A 24,073-nucleotide genomic window follows, 5' to 3' on the forward strand; every position below is an offset into this window, starting at 1 on the left:
GAGAAATGAAAATAGAGAGAAATTATAATAAATGAAGTAAATAAGAAAATAAGATAAAAAGTCAAAGGCGAAATGTTGGGAGCTGAATACAGTGGGCAGCAGAATGCTCTGTCTCTAGCTATTGGGGTTGAGAAGGAACTGAGTGGCAGTGGACTCATGCCTCCTTTCATTTATTCCCCATGCAGGTATTTGTAAACTACAATGTGGTTAGCACTTCTCTTTGATAAGCTAAATAGATTGAGCTCCTTGAATCTATCACCATAAGGCACATTCTCTAATCCTTTAGTCATTCTTGTGGTTCTTCTCTGAATCATCTCCAATTTTTCAATAACCTTGAATTGTAGACATCAGGACTGGACAAACAATTTAGAAGTAGAGACTGACAAGGTACAAAACTAGCAAGTAAAAAGATGTATGAATTAGATCCATACACAGCAGACTGCAGCAAGCAATTCCTTCTCTAACCATGGTGATGAAAGAACTGGTTTGAAATATCTGTCATTGCAACTGAATACCTAAGGATGTAGTCAGAGAGAGTGCCAGAAAGGATCATAACTGGTACTCTACCATCCACTACTGCTGCCCCATAGAGTCTTACACCTCAGATCTAAGGGAATTCTGCAAGTGTCATGCTAAGGAGTGCTAGCCCAAGTATTGAGAATCCTGTGTGTATGGGTTCTTAAAAGAAAGATTTCTTTCCCCAGCCTGCAATGTGTCTGGCTACATAAACTTTACATTGCAAGTCTGAAATGCACCAACATTTGGGAAGCAAGAGAAAAACCTGGAAGACAAATTTAATCTCACAAAATTCTTAGAAGATAGAGGGAACTGTAGGTTGGGGGAGGCTGTTATATGTTAACGAAAGTTGAGATACAGACAATCCTATGAAAAAGAAAATGTCAGGGAATTGTAAAGGATGACAGTAGCGCTGTTTGTTAGAACTGAACCTTCTGATATGCTGAAATGTCCACACAGCATCAGGGGAAACCCTCCTTATACATATTGGTAGAAATGCCAAGTTAACTTCCTTTGGCATTGTTCTCTAGCTCTACCCTTCTTCCCTCTCTTATTTCTCTGTTCTCAGAATGTGGCATGAAAAGGAAATTTCCCCCCTTCCTTTACTAAAAAACAGAAATTTTAATCATTTTCTGTAATCTACATACCTTGATTGGAGAGATATGAAAATATTCATACAAGCTGATTTGTGATGTATCTGTTGATGACATACTCATCAATTCTTTTTGGACAGATTCTATATCCTTTTTGAAAAGTTCAACCTGTCAAAATATTTGAAAAATTAGTTTTAGAATTACAATACTTGTTAAAGCATTAAACTCCACAATACAAATAGTTTTCAGGGAGATGTAATAAACTAATTGCCAGAAACACTGTATGATCTACATTCTGCTGATATTACTTCAAAATAGAATTTCTACTGTATTATTTGGTGCAATAAACTACAAGCAAATTTCTAAAGATCTATCTCAATGTAAAATCTTATTTTAAAATTCAAATAATAGATAAATACAGAGCCTGGGTCAAATAAATAAATGTTATTCTGTAATTGATACAAATCTTTAAAAACCTCTTCTAGAATTCATATTTATCTTGCCAGAAGATACACCAAATGAAGTGAAAGATACAGATGCAGAGCTGTAGACAAGTGGACAGGTAAAGAGATTATTTACCTGTACAGTAACTGGAGATGTGTAGTTGCTGTGTGTACTACTCTTGATACGCATACGCCCCATGGAAGATTTTTGTTAGCAGTATCAGTTTGGTCCGCACATGCACTAACTATCCTTGTGCTCCCTACTGAAGGTACAAACAGTGGTGCAAAACCAACTGCCACTCCAGTTCTGTCTCTACCTCAAATCCCATATAGTGAATGAAAAATCCAAAGCAAAGCTTGTCCCAGTTGGTATTTCACTCTAGTTGACTCTCAAGCAATACTCTAACTACAGTGGTGGGTGCACTGAATCCTATCTATGATAGCGTGAAGAACAGCCTTACCAAAAGAGGCATCTGACGAAGATACCTCCACTAAAGTACATGGTCTTGCAAAGGTACACATAGGGCTACATGTGGCAATTTACAGATGTTTTTTAAGGGAACATTTTTCAGAGAGGCCACCGAAGTTGCCTGGGCCCTGGTCAAATAAGTCTTAATACTGGTTGGGGGAGCTAATTCATAGCATAGTGTAATACATCTTGAAATTCACTTTGACAATATTTGAGAGATACTGGAGTACCTTTTGTTCTTTCTGCAAATGAAATGAACAGTTTTGGAGATGACTGGAACAGTTTCAGTCTCTGCAGGTAGAAGGCTAGTACCTAACATTTAAAGTATGTTATCTAATCTCACTGTTAGAGTGAGGTTTAGGATTAAAAACTAGCAAATGTATGACTTGTCTGATATGCAACTCAGACACAATCTTGGGAACAAATTTTGGGTGTGGTGGAAGAGAGAGAGAGAGAGAGAGAGCCCTTAACTCTCCCATCCTTCTGGCTGATGATAGGATTACGAAAAAAAGGAGGTCTTCATGGACAGGTGTAGAAAGGAGCACAAAGCCAAAGGTTCAAAGGATGATCCCATAAGACCTTTCAAAATGACATTAAGGTCCATATCTGAGCAGGTCTGACTATGATTGGAAATACTTCACTAAACCTCTCAGGAATCTAGATGTCATAGGACGGGAAAACCTATGGGGGCTGGGGAATGGAAGGCACTCATGTCCACGAGATGTGCCCTTAGAGAGCTAAGTGAGACCTGAGAACTTCAGAGAAAGAATAATACATAAGGTAATTGGGACAACATTCTGCTGATCACACCAGACAACACATATTTTACACTCTGCAGAGTGTTTTTCTTTTAGAATCTTTTCAACTGTTGCTCAAGATGGTTTGTACATCTGACGAACACAATTTTTTCTATTTCTGAGAACTATCGAAGGACCAAGCAGTGAAAGGAAAGAGAGAGCTGGTTTTGGATGGTGAATCATTCCCTCATTGTAAGTCAACAGATCTTATCTTTAAAGATAAACAGATTAGAGGACAAGTGGATAAATGAAGCAGCTCTGGAACAAGTCTGTGGTCAGTCTGCCACACTGCCTCAATAGAACGTGGAGTACTACTGGGCCTAGCTACCACTCGTAGTCAAGTGGGAATTTGTGAATGAGGCTGTCCACTATTGAGCTGGGTGCTCAGGAGGTAGGCTGCTGACAGTGTGACACTGTGGGAAATACACCAGTTCCATAGTCTCATCTCCAAGCAAAGGGAGGGTGATCGGGCTCCCCCTTGTCAATATATATGGTACCTGCAGGCTGCGTGACTCTCGTGTGTGATCCTTTGATTAGCAGGAGGAAACAGGCACACGCATTCCTGACTGCCCTTAGTTTGAGGAGGTTGATGTGAAGGGATATCTCCTTGGGTTACCATTTGCCTTGTGTTGTAAGGCTGTTTAGATGCACACTCCACATTACAAGGGATGTGTCGGTGGTGAGAAGGAATGATGAATGATTTGTGAGAGGGGGATCTCTTTGCAAATGTTGGTTGGGTCTTTCCACCAATCTAAGAAGATTTTGACCCTGGTGGGCAGTGACAAGGGTTTGTCTATCCTGTCCCTGTTTGGTCTGTAAACCAAGCTGAACCACATCTGGAGGCACTGCATGTGAAATCTGCCATGTGGTATTACTGCTGTGCCCACTGCCACGTGCCCCAAGAGTTGTAGGCAGTGTCTGGCTGATATTTGTGGGCTGTTTTGAACAGGCTCTATGATTGTGGCCAAAGAGAGGAAGCTTTATTGAGGTAGGAGAGCTCTGGCCTGCAAAGAGTTGAGGTTGGCACTTATGAATTCTAGGTGTAGCTCTGAAGTGACGGTTTATTTCTGGGAGTTGATCTGTAGACCCACTTCTGTAAACAAGTGCATTGCAGCTTTGGTGACTCGGTGAGACTCTTGAAGAGACTGGGCTCTGAGGAGGTAATCATCCAGATAAAGGTAAATCATGATCCCTTGGGAGCGTAAGTGGGCGGCCACTACTGACAGCCTTGGAAAATGCTTTCAGGGCCATTGAATAGTCCAAAGCGGAGCATCCTCTTCTGGTAGTGGTCTGAGAAATTATCCCAGAGTCGATAGGATTGAAATATGAAAAAGGCCTGTAGGCACTACTATAGGCATGCTAAAGGTTGAGGGCTGAAAACCAGTCTCCCTGTTCAAATGTTGGAATGATCATTGCTAAAGTGACCATCTTGAATTTTTGAGCCTCGACAAACTTGTTGAGAGCACTGAGGTCAAGTATGGGTCTCCACCCTCCCTTTCTCTTGGATATTAGGAAATAATTAGAGTAGAACCCTTTGCCTTGTAGATGTTGAGGTAGTGGTTCCTAAGGCTCCTAATTGGAGGAGACGATCTACCTCTTGTCATAGTAAATTCTTGTGAGAAGGGTCCCTGAAGAGGGACAGCGAAGGGTGTTGTGGAGGGGATAGGGAGGTAAAATGGATAGAGTACCCATTGTGAATGATTGCTAGGACCCATCGGTCTGATGTTATGCATTCCCAGGTGCTGCAGAATGCTGCTAACCAGTGGCCAAATGGGTGGGTAGCAGTGATGTAGCACTTGTAGCAGTTGTGGGGGAGTAGTCTTTTGGCATCTCAACCAACATGTCAAAATTGGTGCTTGGACGTGGATGGCTGGAATGAGGATGATTGCGGGCCAGATGGTTTATGCCTCTAAAACTTAGTTTTCTTCCTCTGTGGCTTGTAGTAGCATTGACCTGGTATTGTGAGGCGCGTGGCTTTATGCGGGTTCTGTGGATTCAAATTTTCTCTTCTGTCCTGGCATGCAGATGCCCCGAAAACACAGAGTGGCCTGAGAATCCTTCAGGGTGTGAAGAGAGGCACTGGTCTTTTTCACTAAGAGCTTAGTGCCCTCAAAGTCTCAATGAGACTCAGGGAGCTATTTAATACAATTGTTCAGTTTCAAACAATTTACAGAGTCTTATTTCACTGAGAGCTTGGTAATTGGCAATTCGAAACTGAAGTGTGGCCGAGTACTTTTCTCCCAAGAAGGTCCAAACATTTCCAGTCCCAGTCCTAGCGAGTGGACCTCATTTGATATTGATGGCTGCGGGAGTGAACGGTATCCACCACGATGGAGTGGGGTGGAGGATGGGAGAAGAGGAATTCAGTCTCCTTTGCTGGGACAATTTTTTCTATCCGCCCACTTGTAGGTAGGTGCCACTGATGCTGGGGTCTTCCAGATGGTTCTTGCTGCATCTAGAGCGGCCTCGTTAGTAGGTAGGTGATTTTTAAGGAAGAGGATGAGGGGAGTATGTCAAGGAGATGACAGTGGGTGTCTTTGACTGCTTCTAGTGGCATATGGAGAATGTCCTCACTCTCATTGCTAGGTCCTGGAAGAGGCAAAAATCATCGGCCAGAGAGGACAGGGAAGCCTTAATGACCTCATCCGAGGAGGAGGAGGAAATGGTCCTTGGGGTCATATCTTCCTCAACACCATCCTCCTGTTTCTCCACAATTTCTTTCAGAGGTTCTGAAACTCAGGATGCTGTGGCCGAAAGGGTGCTCTCAACTGGGGCTAGAGGCTCGAGAGGCATGGTGGCGATATGCAGCCCAATGATCCCATTATGGCCACTTGGGTGGTGGCACAGAGGTCAGTGGTGGTGGTGCCCATGGATAACCATACCAAGATGGTGGTGGTGGGGCCATCTGAGGATATCCTCAAGGGCTCTGCTGGTATTGGGCATTGTAAGGAGTCTGTGAGGAGTATTGAGATGCCACCTCGTCAGGTTCACTGTCCGAGCCTTCACTGGGAGCATGGAACAGCAGCGGGGAAGACTCCTGTGCTGAGGGAAGACTTGATGCGGAAGTCCCAGCACCAAGAAGAGAAGACCCTGGTACGTCTGTTATGCAGGGGTCCCTGGAGTGCTGGAATTCCCGTGGTGTTGACTGACTCAGTGCCGGGGGAGTTGGGGCTCTTGCCTGTACCAGTCATTTTGGTGCCGGGTGAAGTGTTGAGGGTTGTACCAATACTGGAACCTTCTTAGAGGAGTGCTTAATTCTGTCTTTGCCCCTTGGTGCTGTTGATTCAATGTCCATGCTCATTGCGTCCATTGGGTTCTCAACGGTACCTGCCACTAAGGACTTCCGTGAGCCACAGGTACTGGACTGAGAAGGTCTTGGAGCCAGCTGTAGCGAGGATACCAAGCGTGCCAAAGAACGTTTATGGCTATCTCAGAGCTCATGGTGAGGACTTCCCGATCTCTTTTTTGAGGATTTGTATGAGGTATCAGTGTTTCTTCAACCCATAGCCTTTTGATATTGAGGGCTGTGGGGAAGACTCACATCTGCCAGGTGACTCGTGGTAGGATCCAGAGAGGGTCAGAGAGCTGCCTTCATGAAGATAATCTGCTGCCTGAGTTCTCTATCTTTAGTAGATTAGGGCTTGAATTGCTGCAAAGAACACACTTTTTTTGAATGTGGCCTTCCCCAAGACAGCAAATGCACTGGGAGTGCTTGTCTGCGACAGGCAAAGGCATTGGGAGTGCTTGTCTTGCCCAGTGAGCTGGGCAAACCCTGTTAATGAAAGGAGCGGGAAAAGGAACTAAAGTCTTTTTTTTAAATGGGAAAAAAAGTACAACTAGAACTACAACTAAGAACTAGGAGGCTAACTACAGAAACGTAAATCAAAAATAATGGTCCTAACGGACTATGAATGGCCCCATCTCTAGCCAGGGGCAGTTGAGAAAGGAACTGAGGGGTGTTAGCTCGCGCGCACTGACTAGCCTCATGGCACAGCAGGAGGAGAGGCAGCACATGTGTGAGCCTAAAGGACACTGCTACTGAAGTTCTCCAATCAGCAACACAGGGACACAAACACATCAACAGTGGAGCAACCATAGGGACACTACTCCAAGCAGCAGCATTCTTCAGGTCAAGAGCTAGAAACCGATCACTCTCATCTAGCATCAGTATTATGAAGGCCAGTGTAACCACTGTGAATATTCAACTGTGAATGAAGACACTGAACATTCTGAGATCTAGGATGAGCTTCCATTCTGCCTTCTTTTTGAATATGAGGAAATATTTGGAATAAAAAACTTACGCTCTGTGCTAAGGAGGAAACAGTTTCTATCGCCCCCGGCTGAATGAAAGAATCTACCTTTTAAATTAGAAGCCTCTCATGTGTTGCGGTCCCTGAAAAGGGACAGGGAAGATGGGTATGGCATGAAACTTGACGGTATAACCTGTTGAAATAATTTCCAACACCCATTTGTCTGATATACTAATATTCCATGCTCTCCAAAACCAGAAAAGACCACGTCCAAAGGCAGTAGAGAAAAAAGGAGAGATCACTAGATCTGAAGTAATGTTTGGTCTGTAGCTATTATGAATCCTGTCAAAAGGGATGCTTGTTGATTGACGCTGATTTGATGAAAAAGTAGAAGCAGCCAGGTGGTCTTTTCTTCTGCATTTTTTGACATTTCCTGGGGGGTTCTGAAAGCTATTGATGGTAAAAAATAGGTGAATTTGTCCTTTGTGTATGGTATGGTTGAGACTGTCTATGTTTTCTTTTTGTTGTAGCAAAAGTCCCTAGAGAACATACTACTTACTGCCTCTTCCACTTCCCTGCTGAGAGACTTTGGGCAGTCACTTCACCTCTCTTTGTCTCAAGAGAAGGATGATACTTCCTTTCTGCTAAGCTCTTTGAGATCAACAGATGTGCAGTCCTATATAGGATCCAAGTGTAACTGTTATAGTTGCTGAAATGGCTACAGTTCCAGTCTATCACTTCCCCAATCCATTCACGTACTCTCTCAATCCAAATTCTTACGATTTCCCTTTCATTTGTGCAGCACCACTATCTCTCATCCCCAAACACACAATGCACTCTTACAACTGCAGCAGACCTGATCATTATCCCTCACGCTATAACACTCCACAATCACTTGTCTTCCGTTCTCCTTCCACATACTCAATCCAGTGGCACCTCACTTAGACGTTGGAATCCTCTTCCCACATGCCAGGATCTTTTTTCCCTTCCTCTCCAGGGAGGAGAGGGGAAAGCTTGTCGTGGTTGAATCTGTTCCCCTACTTTCCTCTCTGAGGGTCTCGCTTCTCCTAGTCCTCCTGGAAGGCTCAGGGAAGGATGACTGTTGTCCCTCTTTTCCTTACTTTGCCCATAGTGCAAAGGATCAGCCTGCTACTAGGAAGAGGGAGCTGGATCCTGGCTCCTGCACAATGTCCGTCTCATTTTCTATTCTGAGGCCTGTATTCCTTCCCTGTATGTTATGCCAAAATGAGGGGAAAGGAGAAGCAGAAAACCTGCTGTCTACATGGGACAGTAAACAGCTACTAAAAACTGTAGCTCAATAGCAATCCTGTGAATCTTGCTCAATCTGTACCATGGGCATCATTGTCAGCTGTTACTGCTGTGACAGGGTCAGGCCAGATGGCTACAGGAGAGTAGGGGCTTTTTTGGTCTTACAATCTTATTTTTATTTACACATTTTCAAACTATGAAGAATATATATACAGCTGGATTAGGGTGTCATAGTGTATGAATAATGGTTCTGTTTCGGAGCTGCTGCACATATTCCTTCGCTTCCAGAGGGGTAGGTGGGCCTTCTACAAGCTTCACAAAGAAATGTCATTTGACTTTCTCCATGATGCCAAACATGCCTCGGCCATGGTAGCGAATATATTAGTCCCAGATTAAGCAGGTCCATCTTCCCTGGGTAAGGTAACAGGGGCAGTTCCAGAACAAGAAGGAACTTGCTGGAACAAATTCAGACAGGCAGGCTAATTAGGATACCTAGAGCCAATTAAAAAGCTACCAGAATCCATTAGGGCAGGCTGGCTAATCAGGGCACCTGAGTTTAAAAAGGAGCTCACTTCAGTTTGTGGTGTGAGTGCGAGGAGCTGGGAGCAAGAGGCACTAGGAGCTGAGAATGAGAAGGCGTACTGGTGGAGGACTGAGGAGTACAAGGATTATCAGACACTAGGAGGAAGATCCTGTGGTGAGGATAAACCAAGGTGTTGGGAGGAGGCCATGGGGAAGTAGCCCAGGGAGTTATAGCTGTGGCACAGCTGTTCCAGAGGCACTCTAGACAGCTCTAGTCCATAGGGCCCTGGGCTGGAACCTGGAGTAGAGGGCGGGCCCGGGGTTCCCTCCAAACCTCCCAACTCCTGATCAGACACAGGAGGAGTTGACCTGGACTGTGGGTTCCACCAGAGGGGAAGGTCTCTGGGTTGTTCCCCGACCCACATGGTGGATCAGAAGAGACTGCGGGGATTATTCTCTTTCCTTTTCCCCATGCTGGCCAGTGATGAGGTCATCTGAGTGAACAGAGGATCTGAGCCACAAAAGTGGCCAAACTGAGGGCTGCCGTGAATCTCTGAGGTAAGCAAATCTGCCAAAAAGCGCAGGACCCACCGAGGTAGAAGAGGAACTTTGTTACACTGCCTACAGCAGCAGAAGCCCAAGCTGCATACATCTGTGTAATGTTTTACAAATTAAAAATACACTCTCTGTTTATGAAAAAGACTTCTACCTCTTGGTCTTTGGGCACCTCAGCCTGTGTAAAGAGTTCAGCCAATGCATACAGGAATCCAAGATCTAATTTGAGATCCATTTCCTGAATCAGCACCTTAAAGTACCTAGATATGACAGTAAAACAATAAACTATTAAACAGCAGCAATTTATTGTTTGTAAAAGCAAAGCTTCAAATTGTATTAAAACTAGCTATTTATGAACTATAGATACAAAATAATTCCTTAAACAATCCACTGCCATTTGTCAAAGAAGGTTTGGAGGTGCTCCCAGTGAGCATCCAAAAAAAACCTTATCCTTCTCCTCAAGACTCTTCTTTGCCATGAATACTATTAAAAATTTGACAACAGTTAGGCTGCTTGTGTGTAGAGACCACTCACTGCTTATCATACTGACCAGTACTCTTTGTTTACTTGTACTCCACATCGGTCTTATATCTATCACTGATCTCTCTTGTCTTATACTTTAGACTGCAAGCCCCTTGGGGCAGGGATCATCTCTTTCTTCTGTGTTTGAACAGCATCTAGCACAATGAGGTCCTGATCTCTGACCAGGGTTCCAAGGTGCTATGGCAATATGAACAACAACAACAGAAGTGTAACATTTGAACTCCACATTTGCTATAACCAGAAATAATTTCACTATATAACACCTTTTAACTTAAACAAATGCTGTATATGTGACACTGTTAACAAATGCTTGCTCTAATGCAGAACTGTTAGTGCTCACACAGGTAACTAACAGGTCAAATAAGCCTGAGTTCCACATTCCATTTTTCCCCCAACTGCTATCTTTCTGAAATTAATTTCTTTTGGGTTGAAATTTACCTTGCTTTGTCTCAGTCCACAAGTGAAGTTTATTTCCAAAAGTGTGAGCAAAATCAGTTTAGCTATTTTTCATTGCAAGTACATAAAAATACACATCTTCCTATATGTTACAATCAGAAATGTAATACAGACAGGACTCCAAAAATTTTTGGAAAATAGCACATAAGGAAAATAGCACACAACAAGGAGTTTTCTATTAATTGAAAGAGTATGTCTGCTAGAAGAAAAGATAATGGTTTTGGAAAGTTTAAACGTTCCACCATAATGGAATATGTAAAATACACTTACTTAATACGCGATATTTGAGAATGCCCTGCAGTCCTCATGACAACACTCACATCAATAAACGGCTTTGGTGCTATAAAGAGGTAAAACCAAGAGGTCAGTATAGGTTTTATAAGAAATATGTATGAACTAAATTTTCCTGATATAAAAATGCCATTTATGATCCTGATTATCTGCAGTATTTAAATCCCATAAAATAGAATACAATGGAAGGAATGGGCACTCATGTGATTCAAATGAAGGAGAAGTAAGAGGAGCAGGCAGGGGGGAAGAGGAGACGGAAATGGAACATCAAAAAACTCTGCTCCAGCCTACCAACTATTAGAAACATAGCATTTTCACTTGATAGCAAATGAATGCTTTGGAGGTTATTTTAGCTATATATAATATAGCTAATGCTATAATTTAATCTTTTATTCATATATTCTAAGGTCAGAAAGGACCATTGTGATTATCTAGTTTAACTTCCCACATAACAAAGACTTTCCTGAATTAATTCTTGTTTGAGCTAGGGCTTATCTTTACAAAACATCCAATCTTGATTTTAAAATGGCCAGTAACGGAGACAGGTTTCAGAGTGGTAGTCGTGTTAGACTGTATCAGCAAAAAGAACGAGGAGTACTTGTGGCACCTTAGAGACTAACAAATTTATTTGGGCCTAAGCTTTTGTGGGCTAAAACCCACTTCATCAGATGCATGGAGTGGCAAATACAGTAGGAAGATTATATACATGGGAAATGAGCTCTCTAATTTCTGCAGATAATCTCTGCAGCAGTCAACATTTACAGCAGCCTTTCCTGCCTATTGTACCCTTTTTGAGAGTCTGATATGTCTTGTGTACCCTTAAAGTTTCACCTCACTTAAGAACTACTTGCTTATGAAATCAGACATAAAAATACAAAAGTGTCTCAGCACACCATTACCGAAAAACTGCCTACTTTCTCATTTTACCATATAATTATAAAATATATCAATTGGAATGTAAATATTGTACATAAATTTCAGTATAAGTAAGTCACTGTATGAAATTTTAGTTTGTACTGATTTTGATAGGGCTTTTTATGTAGCCTGTTGTAATACTAGGCAAATATCTAGATGAGTTGATGTACCCCCTGAAGGACCTCTGAATACCCCGAGGGTATAAGTACCTCTGGTTGAGAAACATGGATCTACAGCATTGACCTGTCAAATTTGCACTGCAGATGCCTGAACCATACCTATCCAATTTCCAAGGCTACTGATCTAAGCCTTGCATAAGCAATACATTCACTCAAATTAAAAACAAAAAATCAACACTTTTTTGTATTGCATACAGAGACTTATAGCTAAAAATGATCTATTCTGGCTCCAGACCTTTCCCCCCACTAATGGGGTATACCTTTCATCACACAAATATCAGTGGCAACACCAGCTCATGTCTGGAGCTAAGACATGCCCATTCTTCCCACTAAAAACACTGGCTGGTGATATAAATGTAAGAGCAGTCCAGTGCCTTCACCCTAACTTATCAACATTCAAAGCTACTGAATATCAACAAATAGCGGGGGTGGAATGACTTACATCAAAGCTATATAAATAACTGATTTTAATCATAATTTAAATCAGCAAGCAGGGAACCTTGATTTAAATAAATGATTTTAATCATGTTTTGCATTTGTGCTTTTCAGTTATTTTCATAAAGAAGGGCTGATTCTCATTCGTTAATAAACTAAACTAAATATACAATTTATACTAACTTTGGTGTTTCTTTTTGCTAGCCAGGAGGATATACCATATCTATACACTTATTTAAAGCAACTGTGTGTCTTAACCCACATTTACTGAAATTTGTATTTTTTGTATGTTGCAAAATGGTGAACAGTGCACTTCTTATTTACTACATTAATTTTTTTACTTGCGATTTGTGTCAAGATCTATTTGGATGGACATTCAAATACAATTAAACTTGCACAAAGACAGCAAGGTTTTTTGAAAAAAAAACAAAAACAAAACCCCAACCTGAAAAGTGCTGGATACATTAAAAAAAGTTTACCACAATACGTTTTGCATTAAATATTGGCTTATTCATTAAACAAAGGAAGTATTATCTGTAGTTAGTGAACTGAACTGATTGTTTTTAGTCACTATGTCCTTCAAGATTTTAGAATTAGTAGCTCTAACCTTCTCAGACCTAGTTTTTGTTCACAGATTAAAAAAAGCAGGAAAGTTTGTTTTCCAAACTCCCAAATTGTTTCTTAACTTCGAATAAACTTTAGTCACTGCACTGACATAGCTGAACAAACAAAGGAAGAAAATATTATCTATAAACTTACAGAAGAGGCTTCGGATGTCAAAAGCTGGTTTAGCATTTCAGCAAACTCTGGTACCAGGTTTTAGCCATGGACTTCCAGCAGTTCAGTGGCTTGAATTTCTTTAAAAATTGGCAGCAAACGTGCTGCTTAATATTTTACTTTGCATTAATTTTAATATACTATAAGAAGTTTAGGCCTTAACTTCAGTTGTCAATTTCAAATATGTTAAATCATGTGTTTAAAAATAAACCTGTATTTAATTTAAAAACAATTTAACCTTTTAAATTAAAAAAAAAAACCCACTGATTTTTATTCACCCTGCAAATAGTCCATTCCTTTCTTATTTTCCTGAGCTTCTCTTTCTCCTCCCCAGCCCTTTTTCAGACAGGGATCACCTCCTTCCCATCACACACACTTTTTATGTGAAAGGAATATGTACACAGCACCCACTCTTGGCCTCTTTCTTCAACCTCCATCCCACCCCAAATGGCAAAGCAGGGGGAAAAGCAGAAGACCAAGCACGGTATTTCATTTGTAAGGAACCGCTGCAAGACAGAGGCGATCGAGAGCTATGCCTTTAATGCTTCCAGTCCACAAACTGGCTCAGAGTATACCAGGAGAGAAGATTCCAAGTCTAATACTGTTGATGGAGGCTCCAGCACTAAGCCCCACCCTACAACTCTGGAAGAGGTCTTCTAAAGCTGTAGGAACACTCCAGAAACCAATTATTAGCATTAAGGTAAGACTGATTAATGAATATCAAGTTAAGATTGTAATATGTCTATGTCTCCCTTTCAAGAAAAATTTCTATTTGTATTCTGAGACACACCATGGGTGAGGTAATACTGAACCAACTTCTGTTGGTAAAAGTGATAAGCTTTGTTTAACCTCAAAAGCTTGTCTCTTTCACCAACAGAAGTTGGTCCAATAAAAATAATTAATTCACCTACTTCATATCTCTCTAATATCCAGGGACCAGCACGGCTACAACAACCTACAAACCATTTATATGCTAATTTTCCAGGCTACTAGGATAGGCTTAATGAGGAGAGAAGCTGCTAACATAATGAAAATTATCAGCTAGGAAATTTCTCATTCAATTATATAGCTTTTCTCCTCATCCCTCAGTGGGAAGTAATAAACAGTGAATCACAAAAGGATGCCAACTGGTGCAGGATTTAAAATCCAGCTTGCAGCCACTTTGATGCACCCAGGCCTTGGCAATTTGGATAGAATGAGATGAACTGGGACAACTGGTGTATATACTCCACATGCTTCAGCCATTAGTTTTAAGTATTATTTTTATTACTGTAGTGTTTAGGCTACTGTAGTCATAGACTACGAATGCCCATTTATGCCACAACCTTCCAAAGCAATGCTAAGGGTCAGAACAAAATGATGGGAGAACCATTTTCCAGGAATTGTGGAAAAAGGAATTCATCTTGAGCAGAAACATTTCTGGAGCTACAAAAATAACCTTATTCATATGGCAACAGCAATATGGGTCTTGTACAGATAGGGGAATTAATTCCAAAACCTAACTTTTGATATAATTAATTACCTTTTGGAGGTAATGTCATTCTAATTAATCTTGGCATCTGATGATACTCAAAGGGACAGCCCAAAGTGCCTACCTATAGAATGCCACAAGGGCTGATACCACATTTCTAGGATGCTTGTTTATAGGAATCCAATCAAATCATTCTGAAGAAACTCTAAAGTAGCTGAGATCACCAGAACTTTGTGATTATTATTATATTTGTATTGTAGCATCTAGAGATTGGGGCCTCAATGGCCTGGGTACTGTACAAAGAGGCAGTCCCTGCCCCCCAAAGAGCTTTGTTTCCCCTGACACTAGCAATATAATTGGACCAAATTAATTAATGAGATTTCCTGGTTGAGTTCTATCTGCACTCCAAAAATGTATGAGAGACGATCAGAGAAATCCTGCTGAACTATACGTCTTTTTCAATAACTATGCTGTTAACTGTAGGTATTCCCAATCCTGATGCTTCAAGAGTCCTGGTCTTCTCTGCAGGTGCACTGTCAGTCCCTTGACCGCCCAACAAGTCCAAAGGGCCTTCTGCAATGGAAGACTAGGAGGATGCCTTCAATCTTCCCCTTTCCTTTTCTATATCCTTTAAGTAAGTTGTCTTGAAAACTCAGAAAATGCCCTCTGCCCAGGACATTACTTCCATTGCTGCAGAGAAGCTTTAACCTCTGGTTACTCCCTGGTTTGGGAAGAGCTATCTACGTTCATGCTCAGATCAGAAGCCAATCCGTAACAGAAAGTAGGAGGAAACTTCCTTTGTGAGCATCATAATAGTCCACTAATGTGGCTTCTTGTACCTTCTTCTGAAGCAGCTGATGCTAGCCACAGTCATAGACAAGATATTGGACTCAATCGACAACTGGCCCAATCTCCTATGTCAATTTTTTTGTGGGATGTGCTTGTTCTGGCTGAGACATAGTATTGCTGTCGATGTGTATTAAGATTTTGGAAATTTGTCTTCCAAGTATGTTCTTCATCCTATGAAACTTGCTTCCAAAATGAGTATACAAGTGTTTAGAGCAAATATTGGGTTGGCTTTCAGAATGTTTTTTGTATTTACCTGCCCCAGAAAGGGACATCTGGTTGCGATCCAAAAAGGATACCTAATTTTGCATTTTATCAGGTGCATGTTTCCATGTCCTCAGAAGGAATTTCTGTAGGTGCGTTCTGAGAAACCCATTCAGGGAATGATGCCAATGCATGGCACCACACATCCTAGCCACTGGACATAATTGTCTATAGATGACAACTCCCAGAAAATGGAATGGAATTTTGCATCTCTAAAAAATCTTTACCATGATAGTAAACTTATGTCCAGACCCCTGCCTGTTTTGACCACTGGGTGAGTAACTCTTTGCACTGGAGTTCAAAATCAAGATGAGCTATTCAATAACTGGTAGGTATGAATTCTTTCCCATTAGGAATTGGTCTGTTTCTCTGGACAGAGCACTGATTGGCATGTTGTCTATATATGGGTATAGATGCGTAAATTGCAACCAGTGCCTTGCCGAGACTTCTACCTACAATTTCCTAAGACTCTGGGAGAGGAGAATATGGGAAAAAAAGGCTTGTACATGAATTGTGAGTTCTCCTACACAAATGCTCTATTTTTTTTCTTTGTCATGCTGAAGATTTTGAAGGCTTGGAGGAAAATTTATCTAGGTTTTATTGGGAACTCCTGCCCCACATTTTCCCTTCAGCTAAGGTAATAGTCCCTTCTCAGATAAAGTTGGTGTTGGGAGCAACCAACTGACTTCTATGCTGGCTTTGATAGTGAAGGTTGAGTCCTTTCTCTATTCTCAGCTACTAATTTCTCTAATGTTTCCCCAAGGAGTTCCTCACCTGTACATTTGCTTTTCATGGATATAATATAACTTCCTTGTAACCACAAAGTTAGAACCCCCACTGCTCATCACAAATCACATCAAGGATGCAACTAGAACAGAACCAGAAACTCTCACTCCAATTAAGGATCGGACCCCTAGATGATGAGCCACTTGCTTGCCTTCTAGTTGCCTTTCCTTACTAAATATATATAAAAAAAACTATGGGTTGAATGGCTACAACTGAGGCTTTGAAATAGCTCTGGAGTGTATCCTTACTCTTATGGTCTATAGCAGTGGTTCTTAACCTAAATACCATTGTGGGCTGCATCCAGTACTATCTGTATGGCCCTGAGGATATCACACGGGCCGCAGGTTGAGAACCACTGGCCAGCAGTGTTTTTTTTAAACTTCATATCTTCTTTTTCTGTGCTATGACAACAAAGATTGAGGACAAAATTCAAACCTGGTGTAAGCAAGGTGCAACTCTATTGATTTAAATGATTCAACTTGCACCAGTTGTAAATTTGGGGAAGTGTGTGCATTCTCAGAGTATTAAAAGTGTGTGTCAAATAAGTATTATGTATAGTGGATGAAACATCTAATGTTGGTGGCATGAAAGAGGGGTTTGGTTTTTTTTTGGTTAAAATTACGAGAATTTCACCCAAATATGCCTTCCAGTCATAGTACATTTGGTTTTAGGTGGATGGGCTGGATCATTCATTCCTTAATATTAATATTTGTTTTCTCTGTAGTTATCAAGTTTTATGGTCATTTAACTGATAGTGGCCTCTCTCTTTTTCATGCACATCTTTCTGTTTTAAAGAGACCAACTTCTATTCTGCTTATAGTGACAACCTAAACCACTTACAAATGCACATAACATATATATTTATATTTCTGTAAGAACTGTGAAATATATTATACTATATCCACAAACCTGAATCCAGGGTGATGGACTTTGGAGGTTTAATAGGATAAAACACAGAAGGAAATATGGCTCCAGGAATCTGGTTTTGTATCTGACAAGGGTAAGGACAGGATAAGATGATGTATGTTAGCTGTTCAAGTAGCAACTGTTTATTAAAAATTAAAAAAGAAACTCTAGGTAAGCAACATACAGAAACACTAAAATATCCTTTACACACGCCAAACACAAAAGTGACTGATCCAAAAAGCGTTCAATATATTCCTGAAAAAGATCCTTTGGGTTACAAAACTTAGAAAAACTAATTTCTGTAGCCCTAACATTGTAAACAATTCTTGAACAGTAACTTTACTAAGTCTGTCATCATACATTTTAGTTCTTTGGAAGACTCACCTGTATCCAGTAAACTTGGACTCTGACGGACTTTTGATGCGCAGATGTACTATATTCTACATTTAAAGCTGGCAAATAATTTCTTCTTACAGGAATTTCGTTTGGTTGTTGGATTTTCATGTTACCACCATTAGGAGTTAAACAAACCTGTAATATTAATATATATAAAAAAACCCATAGGTGTGCTGTGTGCTTCAGTAGCCAGAAACTCTAATTTTAAAGTGTACATTTTTGAAAGTCAACTTTAAAACTAATATTAAAAAGTGTTACTGCTCAAATGTTAGAATGTTCTCCAATTCAAGTTAACGGGGATAGTCATTAACTTCAACGGAAGCAAGACTAGGACCTAAGTTTGTACACTTATTTTGAGGGTTTATTCATCTATTTACATGTAGCTATCTAAAGTTGATGTACAATAGCATGGTGAACAATGTCATCCTAAGATATAAACTTGCAGGTGGCAGGAGCCTGGACTCAGTTTCCTGCACAAATTATTTAAGTATAAACCTACTACATACAGAAAAAGGAAGATTCAGATCTTATTTAGATCAGATTCAAATCTTTTTAATTTTAAAAAAAATCATTTATAATGTTCTGCTTGGTAGTTACAGTATGATATGAAACACTGCTTTAAGTGATTCACCTTGCCTAGAAATGAAACATGCATAGCTATTCTATTATGCTATCTTACCAATAGCACTTTATCAACCACATATTTAATTATACTGTTACCTTTGCTGTATATTACCACAGTAAAGCTATACATTTATTATTTGCTTGTATGTTAGCAGTGATAATATTTATAATTGTTTAAAGAATTCCATAACAAAATATGTAAGCAGAAAAAGCTGTAGTGTCAAAAAGTTTGTATTAAACATCATGTGAAGAAGTGTAATGCTCCTTGACTGTGTATGTGTGTGCAGATTTTATGAACACACAACCGGCAATCGGTTATGCCTCCTTAAATAAGGTAAAGGCTAAAAACAAACTAGACACAGTAGCTTTCAAGGTCTTAATGTATCCTTTCTGGAGATATATATAGAAAGGTTTTCAAATGGACTCTACTGGAATTTTGTCCAAATTTGATGCTATGTATAGAATTTTCCTTCTTCTCTTGCCCTGTATGTACGTATGTATGTATATCTCTATATACAAATTAATATCTAAGAGTAAAGAGTTCTATCACATATTACCATAACATTTGTTTCCAGCTCAACAATCTTGTTTTCTGAAGGGGACAGCTCACTGTATTCTTTAAATTCTCTCTCTAACTTTTCAGTTTGCTTAATGCTCATTGGCCTCCACCTTGATTTCTTCTTGGGTTTTGTCTCCCAAACTACATCAGAACTTGTAAATGAAAACAAAACAAATGGTAAACATAAAAGAATGAAAGATTAGGAGTTTCAAGTTTATTTTGACAATTTTATCATTTTAAATATTTTGCTGGACGTGGATCCTCAATACATATAAAACATATGACAGACAAAAACAAAAAATACCAAATTTCATGGAGTACTCTTTCTGGTTATTTTATTTATTTATTGGCAACTTAGTATTAGTACTAGGTAGTATTTAATTTTGATTGCTGCTGCATATCTATCCAAGAGGGTTTAAAAAAAAACTACACACAGTTCCCCCTACCAGAGTTGTTCAAGATACAAAATGAAAAATTTCTTACCTGAATATCTTAGTTTCTCTCCTCATTCCTAATGAACAAGTAATGCATCTCACCTGTGGAATTCAGAAATAACCCAGAACTGTTCTGGAGGCTTAGGAGTAAGCCCCTCCCTTCATTTGAGGCCAACAGAAGAGTTTTGCCAGAATTGTATATGAATGCGAAACAACAAATCATAAGCATTAAATCAACAACTTGTAATTACATTAATTAACCTTCAGGCAATTCTATGTTTACGTCTCTCTTTGTGGAAAATTTTCAATTGGTTACAAACTATATTTTGGTCATTTACCAGACTACCGGGGTGGGCTGAATGAGGAGAGAAGCTGATAACCAAAAGAAAATTTGCTGAAATTTCACATTGTGCTGTCCAGCATTCTCACCTCATCCGCAAAAATGGCAAGAAGTGAGCCATGAATCACAGAAGTGTGTGTGTGGGGCAGGGGAAGGAATAAGGAACAATTTATATTACAGTAGAATAATAGCCTGTTCCTCCCATATGAAGCAAAATATTTTTAATGGAAAGAAACCTACCTTGCTAGTTTCCTCAGAAGATATTCAGACCCTATTTTCTACCCACAATGCCACTAGCATGCTTAACTTCCTCCAGGAATGGTTTCACTCATGTCTAGCATGCTAAATGGTGCAGGATTTTAACATCTTGCCTGCAGCATCTTTGAGGCCTAAAGTGCTTGTCACTGATGCCAATACAAAACTCCACAGGCTTCAACTGAGCCAGGATTTCACCCCTGGTATTTTGGATAAAACGAGATAACAGGATACACTTATTATGTGTACTGCATACACTTGAGAGACATCTTTAGAGCTTTATAAATGTCCATTTATGGCAAACCTTTCTAAAGGAATGCTAAGGAATGAAAAAAATTGATGGGAGAACCATTTCCCAACAAGTATGGTAAGAAGAATTTACCAGAAAGATTGCTGGTAGTATAAGAATAATCTTTTTCTCACACCACAACATTTGGGCACTAATTCTGAAATGTCTCTTTCTAAATGCAACTAGAATAGCTGGTTGCAGGCTTGTCTCCTCTGGCCATCCTGATGAACCCTGACATCTGAGGATCTTCAGTCAAAGAGCCTGTTGCCATTAGAATTGGTACCTACTGTTCTATAGTGGTTAATTTTAGGACAAGAACCAAACATCATGGAGAAATTCCAGTGTAGCTGAGGTCACCAGAACTTCAGGATACTTGTTTACCCTCAGACCAAAAATGAAACTTGACCGGATCAATGAATGAATTGAGTTCTGGCTGAGTTCCGCTGGGATGTCAAAATGCATCTACAAGGCTAAATGAGAACCCACTCCTCTTTAGATACCCCAGGCTGTTAACTGTAGGTGGTCCATATCCAGATAGAGACCCTGGCTGAAGAAGTCTGGTTTCTTCTGCAGGTACAATGGAAATTCCTTGGCTGTCTCTATCAGGTCCAAACCAAGCCAGTGCAAGACTAAGAAAATGACCTCAGTTCTTTTTCCTCCTCTTTTCGTATCCTTTACATGAACAGTTCAGAATGGCATCAGATTCTTCTCTGCCCACAACATTGCTTCTGGAAGAAGCTTTCACTCCTAGCTATTCTGCAGTTTTGGAAAGCATGTGAACATTCATGCTTCACAGCACATGCCAACCTCTAGCAACCAGATGTAGGAAATTTTCTTTTCCTTTTCAAGCAATTATTCCAGAATTGCCCACTACAGGGTTTTTTGCACCTTTCCCTGAAGCATCTGACGCTGGCCCCAGTCAGATACAAACAGAATACTGGACATGATGAACCCACTAGTCTGATCCCATAGAGTCATTCCTACGTTTTTGTTCAGACACGTCACTGACAGAGCTGTCCAAGTTAACTAAAAGGATGAATGTGCTGAGATTTTGAAAAATGGTACAGAACAATATGTAAGCTTGAGAGAACTAATGTCTTCCTTTTTCCAAAATGAGGGACCCATACTTGTTTTGTATCCAAGGTATGTTCCCCTCTCTGACAGGCTTGCTTCTGTAGTGAGTATGCACGGATCTAAAGTGAAAAGCAGGTTGTTTTTTTAGGATGTTCTATGTCCTTACCTGCCCACAAGTGAGGTCATTTTATGTGGAAATGATGCTTATTTTTGCATTGTGTCTACTGTGCAGTTCTACATACTTTGAAGGAATTTCTGGAGACACATTTTGAGAAATCCCACTCAGGCGATAACACCTGTGCATGCCACCAGCAATCCTAGTTGGCAACTGGCTATGGGAGATTGCTGTGAGAAAAATAGTGATTCAATGAAGTTTTGGTTCTTTGACCATAATTTTACCACTATGGCAAACATTTGTAGAGCCATCCCTATTTTGACCCTGGTAAAGCAGCTCTCTGTATTGGGATCAAAAACTTCCTCCTGATTTTGAACCATTTCCAGCACCTGGCAAATATGAGTGGGCACTGATTAGGATTTTGTCCCTGAATGGATACAGATGCATAACTTGCAACCTGAGCGTTGCTGTAGTTACCACCAGCTGTTTTTTAAAGAATCTGGATGCAGAGTATTGATCAAAAAGAGGAGGAATAGCTCACCCTTCTGGATGAGTAAGGATTTGTGACTTGTGTCGCCATCGCTTGCCCTCTGAGAGTCCTTATAAATATATAGCACATCTCAGACTTGGTTAGATGCTAGTAGGGCTTCTCTGTTGTGATGGGGTCAGAGGGAGCTGCTCATGAAGTGTTACACAGGAGAAAATAGAGGGTTATAGCCTTAACACTATGGTAATTCCGCAACTCAGCAGAGGGAGAGAGGAGCTAGAAGCTAAAATGAAGTTGCTACTGCACAAAAACATAAAAATTAGTTATAAAACACTGGCTGGGAGAAACTGAACTGCTAACTTGTTCCCCTAGTGGAAGACGACAATCTGGTTGCCTAAGCTGAAGGGTAGGGCTTAGACTTGGAGTCTACACTAGTGTGGACTCCTTCCAAATTCCACAGGTGGGAGGTATTACCCATTAGTGATGAATGAGGAGAGAAGCTGTGCAGCAGAAAGTTTAATATGACATACTGTACACACATACCCATAAAAAGCACATACCAATTTGAAGCATAAAACTAAATGGAAATGGAATTCCGAGTACAACCTACAAACACACAATGATTTAGTACCAACAACAAGACGACTAGATCAGACCAAAAAGTATAAAACTAAAAATAAAACTAGCTGAGTTTAAAATGCTTGAAATAATGCTTACAGTGACTCCCTACCTAATAGATTACTTTACCTTGTAATTCCAATGTAGGACACTTCTTGCTTTGTATAATTGTTGACTAAAGAAATTCCAACATCTTGTAACGATAGAACAATTTCTTGTTCTGCTAGTTCTACTTTTTCACTTTCATATGTTGCTTTAAATACACTCTCATCTTCAGTGAATAGGATAATACGTTGCAAGCCTTCAAAAAATGAAACTAAATAAACTCTCTTTTTTTTATCCAGGAGGAGAGAGTCCATCATGTCCTACATGAGGAGAAAAAAAACCCAAAAGTTTGCAACTCTTGTTCATTCTACTTTGACAAACAAATGTAAATTTTGTAGCAACATGGACACTGACAAATAAAAGCTATATTGGTAGGTAGGACACTGGAGAGGGTAAGAATGGAAGAAATTAGGTTATATTCGTAAGAAGTACATTATATGAAATTCAAAAATAGTAAAATTTTGAATTGTGAAGCGAGATCTCAATTGTGCAAGCACTCATTAAGACAAGGGGACAAATGGGAATAAAGTTCAAAATATGTATAAGTGCAAATATTATTCCCCCATGCGAGCTATGCACATGTTGATCATTGACTAAACTAAGGCAAACACATCAGAAGTTAATATTTGTTTCTGCTTTATTAGAAACAATGAAAAGAAGAGGAAATCTATATTTACCCACTGGAGAAGCATAAAACTGAAACCAAGAGAACAGTTAGCATAAGAGAAATAAAAAGTGAACTATACATTAGTACTGTTAAGTATAGCCTCGATAACACAAACCATTTCTGTTCAGGTGATTAAAATAAAAAAAATCCGTTTTCATTATATTTATGTACCAGAATGTGTAAAATATTCTTATACATTAAATTATTTCCATATCTTCAAAAAGTGAAATGGAATAATATCTTAAATTATGATTGGTTGCTCTGGATATAAAAGAGCTTTTTGGCAACTGTCTTAGGTCTCCATAACTAAGAATCTGTCACGGTTTTTATAAGTAAGGATCTTACAGACAATCTAGTCTCCATTCTTGTACAAACTCCTATTGTTTTCAACAGGAGTTCTGCACTTAAAATTGAGTGTAACATGGTTCTGTGTTTTAAATATGTGGTTTATTATTTGTCTCAGTAGTTTAAAGGATAATTCCTATAACAGACTGGTTTTAACGTGCAAAAAATAAGCTGAAATTTGTAGTTTTAGAATTTTAGAACCAGGTTTCGAATTCTTGGAGAAATGTTAGAAAATAATACTATTAAATCCAAAAACTCTACTAACACAAACTGTGCTATTGTGAAATCAGGGTTTGTCTATACAGTCAGTGTGCTGCAAGCTGGGTTGTAAATCTACCTTGCACTAGTCTATCATGCACTAACTATCCATGTGGACCTTGCTGCCACACACTAAAAATTACCCTGTTCTCATAGGCAAGTCCCCAGTATAACAAAACTAGCAATACTAAGTTACCTGAATAAAGGAAAATGGCAATACAATT

The 24,073-nt window shown here is 39.8% G+C and overlaps 1 protein-coding gene across 1 annotated transcript in view; it reads right to left on the reverse strand.

The window, feature by feature from the left end:
* VPS13A (vacuolar protein sorting 13 homolog A) overlaps positions 1–24,073 on the reverse strand; it is a 262,402-nt gene that overhangs the window by 43,325 nt on the left and 195,004 nt on the right. The window contains exons 54-60 of the mRNA XM_084628103.1: positions 22,604–22,839; positions 18,861–19,014; positions 17,668–17,814; positions 17,287–17,368; positions 10,684–10,753; positions 9,569–9,674; positions 1,164–1,277 (exon numbers count right to left, since the gene is read on the reverse strand). Of these exons, the coding sequence (XP_084484229.1) occupies positions 1,164–1,277; positions 9,569–9,674; positions 10,684–10,753; positions 17,287–17,368; positions 17,668–17,814; positions 18,861–19,014; positions 22,604–22,839 (909 nt within the window). The remainder of the gene's footprint in view (positions 1–1,163; positions 1,278–9,568; positions 9,675–10,683; positions 10,754–17,286; positions 17,369–17,667; positions 17,815–18,860; positions 19,015–22,603; positions 22,840–24,073) is intronic.

The sequence above is a fragment of the Lepidochelys olivacea genome, assembly GCF_965140295.1.
Source record: "Lepidochelys olivacea isolate rLepOli2 genome assembly, chromosome: 5".
NCBI lineage: Eukaryota > Metazoa > Chordata > Testudines > Cheloniidae > Lepidochelys > Lepidochelys olivacea.